This window comes from Hyaena hyaena, unplaced genomic scaffold, assembly GCF_003009895.1.
Source record: "Hyaena hyaena isolate Hyena2069 unplaced genomic scaffold, ASM300989v1 scaffold_1494, whole genome shotgun sequence".
Classification (NCBI taxonomy): domain Eukaryota; kingdom Metazoa; phylum Chordata; class Mammalia; order Carnivora; family Hyaenidae; genus Hyaena; species Hyaena hyaena.
In genome coordinates this window covers 94440-102049 of record NW_024082126.1, presented here as the reverse complement: position 1 = coordinate 102049, position 7610 = coordinate 94440, and the positions used below count along the sequence as shown (strand labels likewise).

General features: G+C 38.7%; 1 protein-coding gene across 1 annotated transcript in view; it reads left to right on the top strand.

The window, feature by feature from the left end:
• Nucleotides 1–536: 536 nt before the first annotated feature.
• Nucleotides 537–7610, top strand: part of LOC120225731 (nebulin) — a gene marked incomplete at its 3' end in the record, with an annotated part of 101507 nt that continues 94433 nt past the window's right edge. The window contains exons 1-3 of the mRNA XM_039223898.1: nt 537–572; nt 3984–4025; nt 5911–6123. Of these exons, the coding sequence (XP_039079829.1) occupies nt 537–572; nt 3984–4025; nt 5911–6123 (291 nt within the window). The remainder of the gene's footprint in view (nt 573–3983; nt 4026–5910; nt 6124–7610) is intronic.

Genomic DNA, 7610 nt, shown 5'->3' with positions numbered 1-7610 from the left:
TGATTGATTTATTTTTCTGTGTTCTAATTTCAAGTGTGGGCTGGAATGCTACCATGTATTAGAGCAGTGTGGGGACCGAAAGTATCCCTCTTAGAATTCTGGTGCTCGGGAAAAATTCTAACTTCTGGGAGCTGAGCTCACCTCCCTTTCACTAACGCTTTTGCTTGAAAATGTTTTCCCGCAAGTATTTAGAAATATAAATACGGTTTCTTTGGATCCAAACCCTCTCACTTTCTTACCTCAACTTCCTTTTACAAGTTTTACAAGTAACAAAATTGATCCTGTAGCTGGAAGAACCAATACTTACCACGTTCCTGAGGGAATCAAGAGAAAGTAATTTGAAACCTCAAGTGTTTAGACCTGTATTTAAATATTTTCTCTCGCTTAGCCTGCAAAAATAAATGGATATGTGGGATGGAGAAGTCTTAAATTCTGTTTTTATAATGTTACGATTTCAGTCCCAGGGATAGAATCTAATGTATTTTTATTTGTTGGAATATGCAAAGTTTGTAGGGTGCCACTACTACTCTGGGAAAATGGCCGATGACGAAGAATATGAGGAGGTGGTGGAGGTAAGATGAAAAGACTGACTCTGACAGCCAAGTGTTTTATGTAGAGACCGTCAAAGCCGTGTAGGTGAATTAATCATTTGAAAAATACATTGTCTATTATAACTTCACAAAGGCTCATTATTAAAGCACGAGAAAGGAATATTTTACGTTCAGTTTCACTATAATTATGTAGGATTTAGAATTGAAAAGAAATATCACTGTTTCCCACTTTTGCTTTTCTTTAAACTCCCGAAAAACGTGGTGTGGGGGAAAGGCGGGTTCTAATTTGTCTTCCAAAACTCCTTCTTTCCCACCTGCCAGCTCTCCTGATCAAAGGGACAGAGGAGATGAAGAGAAAGCTCTGAAAACTGAACTCTATTTTGTAGTTTCTGCAGAGCAGTAGGGAAAAGAGAGCTATTTGCTCTTGGCTTCAACCAGCTGATTCTCTATAGAGTGATATGGATTAAATGTTCAGAATCATACAGATCAGATTATGTGAGATTATATGTAAATGTGCACACGTACCTGTAAATGTAAACTTAACATACTCACAAGTGACATTTGGAACCATGCTTTCTGACCAATTCTATCATATTTACCTAAGGGAACAAGGCTAGCTTTTGCCATTAAATTTGGCCAGGGTGGGGGGGCGGGCGGGGAGGCAACGACCGAAGTGGACATCTTGAAAAACTTCTACTGGACATCTGACACATTTTATAAAGCTGTTACTGTTTTATAAAAAATTTTAAAATCATGTTCTAGTTTTTCTTCACCAGCTCTTGCCTTCAGCTTCACATTCTAGAAATTAAATCTAAAAGCTTAGGGGCGATAATCCGTATATATTGGCATTGAATCTGAAAGTGCTTAATAAATTACAATTAATGATGATCTAAACATATGAAAATCTCCAAGTGCCAATGATACTTGGAGATAGTTTTGAAAATCTGTCCTTTTTCACCAGAATGAAATTAAAGAGCTACCCAAAACAAAATTCCAAATTAAAGTGCCAAAATTTATCTTTGGAAGATTATTTTAGTGGCCAGTCTATATTTCGATGAAGAAAAATGTGTTATTTTACAAATAAATTTGCTTTTATTGTTGAAAGATCTGGGGGAGAAAACACAGAAAGAATGACTCTCGTACAGTAGAACATTTCACCTCTCTGGCTTAAATGCCAAAGGCTACATTCTCAGTGTTCAGTATTATCACTGGTGTGTGGATTTTACATATGCCCCTATGGATCAGAATAATGACTATTAAACATTAATCCAGTTATAAATTAAAATACCTTCCCTATGGTGGTAATACCAGTAATACTTTTTAGCCTCCAACTTAAAAAAAAAAAAAATCCCTTGTTTTTTCTTGAAATAATTGTATTCATTGGTCACTGGAAGTTATCCTCAATGCTAGACTTGATTGATTTAACTAGATGTCGTAAAAACGGAGGGGGCTATTTTTAGGCATCTCACCCTTGCCATTTTGTTCCTATTACTGCTTCTGGGTCTGACCAGCAGTTGCTAAATGGATAGACTTCCTGCCAGAGAGTGATCAACCGAGGGTTCTCTGACCTCAGAAAAGATGCCATGAAGAACAGGATGGTGGCAAATTTGAGAAGATGGTCAGGGAAGAGGTCAAAAACAGGAAGTAGCTTTAAAAATGTATCTTCTGGGGACCTTGGACATCTAAATAAAATTGTGCTATCCCTCTCTACTCAAACTTAAACTTGGATAGAAAGGACAAGAAGCAGGGATGTACTATCTAATTAGTGGCACAGCTCTAAAAAAAAAAAGTGAGATTTGGCATATATGTTAATGTCAACCATTTGGGTGATGTTACTTTTTTTATAAGCTTATTTCTGAGATACGTTTACCGATGGTGAGAGCCCCGCAAAGGTAAAGTTGCATAGCTCCCAAAAAGCTGCTCTTGCTTGGATGCTCAGAAAATCCAAAATAGTTGAGAATCATTCATTTTAGTTTAATATTTCTTCTTGAGTCACTGATGTTTTGTGTGGCCACAGACATGGCTCTGTGTGGATCAGCATTAAACAGTATTCCCTAAAATGTCCCAGTGATATTTCCCATGTGATGAAGGCACAAGCATATACAAGAGAAATTCTCCCTCCTGTAGAAGCTTGTGATTTCTGTTGCTCTGCGTAAGGACATACAAATAAAATTAGATTTTAAGTTAGAGAAATAGTACAGGAGCAAAGAAAGCCCAAGAGTGAAGGGCGTTAGGCAAATTTTCTACTAATCTTCCTGCAGATGAAATAGGCATCTGTGTCAATGTGGCCTATTGACACTGGTGAAATAACTTGATAAGAGTTCACGGAACCAAGGGACAAAAGAAGGGAGGCCAACTGAGGGAAATTAAGGAGTCCATGTTTTCCCCTCTCCCCAAGTATATGTTTTTGTGGCAGGGAAAAGAAAAACAAAGCATAAAATGTTAGACGTTTAGTTGACTAAGAAAATGAGCCAAATGTTTCAGTTTTATGCCTTGTGTGCCTGGGCCTGCAGCTTTGCTTCTACCAGCTTTGCTGGGTGAGGCTGGGGGCAGGATTCCACTCCCCTTACACATCTGAAACAAAATGTCAGCCAGTTCCCATCAGCATCTATTTATTGACAGTGATGTCAGAAGTAGAACAAAAGTAGGTTTGATTTCAGATCCAGGCTGCAGGCACCTCGCAACCATCAGCTACAAACTGCCGCCTAACTTTCCCACATCTTGTGCTGAGAGATCTTTGCATTTTTCCCCTCTCCCCTTGGCATTTGTAAATTTTCATCTTTGCATCCTTTCAGGGCCATCGTGATATGCAGTCAACTGCTCTACCCCTGAGCTATACCCCCTGGACCATCGTGCTATGAGGGGATTTACCTCCCACCCCCACTCTGGAAGAAACTCTCATTCCTTAGTAATTGGGATGGTATACGGATAACTGAGATTGTATATGCTTTTGGGTCTGTTATTTCCATGATACAATCCAGTTAAAAATTGTATTCACATCGAGGTTTCTGTTTAGTTTTATTGTTAATCACAAACAGTGAGTTATGGCAACTTGTTGTTGTTTTCTTTCTGCGCAACCCATATGCTCAGGATATTGTTAGTATATTTTCTCTGCAAATTCTGCCCTGGGTACTGTAAGAAAAAGTCTTATTTAACTTGTCTCAAGTAAAATAACTGCCCCTAATAAATAATCAGACACCTTTCTCATCACCCTTCATCTCCTTGCCTCCTCTGGTAGCATTCAGCTTAGTTTCCCCAACGTTTCAGAAAGCTAAATGGGTCCCACAATATGAAAAGGCTCCCTCATGTACCTGCTTCCCACAGGTAGCACATACCAGCGTAGCTAGTAAAATAACCCAGTGGTTCAGCTGAGGCAGAGGAGAGGGGATTTCTGCTTTGTTCTTATGATGATTCTTTGTGGTCTATTTATAGTATTACACAGAAGAGACAGTCTATGAAGAGGTGCCAGGAGAGGTAAGACCCGACCCGTGTCTGCATGAGCTGCATGCTGACTGAAGCAGGCAGAGCCTTCCCCTCTCACAGACTCTCTGGGCACAGAGCTGGCAAAGGGAGAATCTGAAAAGAATCCCTCACCTACGGGTGCCCAGCAGCACATGATACTAGACTGTTTGACAGAATACATCACTGTTCCTGCTATTCAGCACATCCAAAGTGATTGGGAGTCGTTTCCCCATTGTTCATGTGGTATTTTTGGTGTAAGTGGTACTCATTAAAATAATACCTATGGCCGTCACCACTCTGTGACTGCAGCAATCACATAGCCTTGGACATACGATTTGCATGGGAGCCAGCAGTTTTATTGGATAGAGTTGTAACTTGTGGGGCACCATCTCTGCCAACGGAGATGGCACCTCCAAGCCTTTGTCCCCGATGATGCAATGACATGATACTCTGATTTTAGCACATTAGGAACTCTAAGAAAGCCATTCCCATAAATAGTCCAAGGTGAAACTTTTTTCCAAGGTGAAATCCCTCACTCATGCTTTATTTTCTGAATAGAGTGATCTTCCTTGATCATGACAAAAAGGGATGGCTATCCCTGAAGCCTGCTCAAAGAGCCTGTAATTGCATGAAAGGTAACATTTGTAGACACTGTGAACTGGCTCATTTTTCACCATCAACCGTACATCAGTATTAATAGGCAGAAAGCCACCTATTAGAATGATCTGACAACACTAGGCGTTGACATAGATGTACAGTTTCCTTGTTACTTAAGTTTCTCTTCATCATTTGGTACAGATGATATTAGCTGTGAAGGAAATCATGCTATGAGATAAATTGAAGACCTGGCTGCTTACCTTTCCTTCCATAGAGGATTTATAACCTTGGACTAGACCCAAACTTTGGGCCTTAGTTTCTTCCACTATACAGCCTGTTGTAAGAAACAGTAATTTCCCGCCTACTGTATGCCTAGGATTTTTGTAAAGACTATTACCCCTTTATGTTGTCATCATTATCCTTGTCCACCTGAGCATTTATTCGTGTAAATGGCACTCCAGTTCAGATTAATTAACTGACTAAGCCAAAAGAATGGTAACCACTAGTAATATTGATGTGATTCATTCTTTTAGAGGTCATTATTCTTTGTGTTAGACTGCAGGGGAGAATGCCTAAAGACCTGTGAAACAAGCAACCAATTTTTTCTTAGACTCATTTCCAAGTTAATATAAAATCAAGAATTTGAGCTTTATTTGATCCTCTTTATCTTTTGTTTTCTGATTCCAAGTTTGCTTTTACTTTACCTAGAGAATTTAAGATGTTAATTTTTTTAAAATTTTTTAATTTTTTTTTTTTTTATGTATTTCTGAGAGAGAGAGAGCATGAGCAGGGGAGGGTCAGGGAGAGAGGGAGATACAGAATCTGAAGCAGGCTCCAGGCTCTGAGCTAGCCATCAGCACAGAGCCCAATGCAGGGCTCGAACCCACGAATCATGTGATCATGACCTGAACTGAAGGCTCAACTGATGCTTAACTGACTGAGCCACCCATGCGCCACAAGATTTTAAATGGTTAAGAATATTGTATTTCTGACTTTGATCCAACCTTAAGGTGTTTGGGTTCTTTTCTACAAATGGAAATTTAAGGCCCAATAGCAACCTACTAAGGAGTAACTTTTTGCTCCACATCATCTTGAACCATCAGCATCCAGATTTATGTAATACGATGTACCTTCATATGGACTGAGTATATGATTTCCTGATTTGGCCGGTTTTAAATATGTAGGAATAACACTAAGAATGTAAGTCTGACTCAGGGTCAGAATAATGCGTATATGCCAATATCCTGGTATCACGGTTTTTACTTACATAACAGTTTTGAACTGCATGTCACATTTTCAGACAATAACAGAAGTCCATGAAACTACGACAACAAGGACAACCACATCTGACTATGAGCAATCCAAACCAGCGCTGCCACAGCCAGTGTCGGCACAGCCAGTACCAGCCAAGCCCCTGGAGAGGAAGAAGGTTATCCGGAAGAAATTGGATTCTTCGAAGTTCATGACCCCCTACATTGCACACAGTCAGAAAATGCAGGATCTCTTTAGCCCTGTAAGTTTCAAACCATTTCTGCTAACCTGGTTTTACTATTGAGAAATTACTGATCTCTACCAACTCTGTGTTGGATGCTAGCTAGATTTTGCTTCTCAGCCTCGTATGAGACAACAACTTATTCTGCAGAAATAGAAAATTTTCTGACCCTTTAATTTTCCTTTCATGTAATTCGTTTGCACCATTGCAGTATCAGGGAAAGCATCTTTTCTGAAATTATTCCCACAAAATAAGCAGAAGGCCAATTATAAAGCATTTGTTGATATTTAATCACAATTTGTTAGCCAACCTAGAATAATGAAGTCATAAATATATTCAGTTGAAAGCAGTTCAGAGAAGCTAAATAATGTCTAATTAAACTGCCTGAGCAGGATGCCCCTAACGTAGACTAGTTAACAATATGTAAAAAGATCTTTAAGAGTTGTATAGTGAAGAAGAATGTGTAGTTTAGAAAACCAGGATCAGACTAAGAGCTCCTCTGAAATGAAGATTGGAATGTTCGACTGTACCCCAGAATAGTGGATTTTAACTGTGGCCACACATTGGAATCCTCTGGGAACTTTAAAATTACAGATACCCAGGCTGTTCTGGTTTAATTAGTGGTTGGGACATGTGCATGAAGATTTTTAAAAGCTGCTCAGGTGGCTCTCACGTGTAGTCTATGTCCAGAATCACTGCTGTTGAAGGTCCCTAGTCCTTAACTTTCCATGTACAGTTATACTGTAACAAGTTATACTGACTGGAAGCAGACTGAAACCCATCTGAATAGATCTCATTTGTTGATTGTCCATGTGGGCAAAGGTCTCACTCGGTGGCATAGCCTATGGTGGCTTAAAAAAAATGAAAAGCAGCTCAAGGGAACATTGGATTATACAGGACTAGATGCTTATGTCAAAAGCATCCTGTTGGATTGGTCAGTAAATATTTATGTATGGTTTAGTGTTAACTCCTGGGAACTATTTGGTAAATTTCTAGTTTAGATTCTTAAATGATCTAAAACCTAGTTTTCTAAGACTTTGATCTGTAAAAACAAGACTATTTCACCTCCTTTATCCTTGCAGTATTCGGCAAAAATAGACAAGTTTTTGTCAGTTTATTGCCATAAAATCTCCTAAATTCTGACACTAATATCCTAGAACCTCTGCTAGCCTGAAGAAAATGTTGTCAAAGGTTTATAGTATTTTTTAAATGGTTAGTGATAAAGAGTATAATTTAGATTGTTGACTACATTCAAGAGTACCATTGAAGCATTAATAATGATAAATTATGCATTGTTATTAAAGAAAGAACTCCTTGTATATTTAGCAGAAATAATAAAATCGCATTCCTTTTCAAAATACTCCATAATTCAGACTTTCCATTAATTCAGATGGTGTCTCAGCTGTCTAAACCACTGAGATTAAACTCCTGAATTGAATATTTTTGCATTGTATTAGCAATCAAATCTTTTCAGACGATTTCTACATTTGCTAAAATTATTGAGGTTC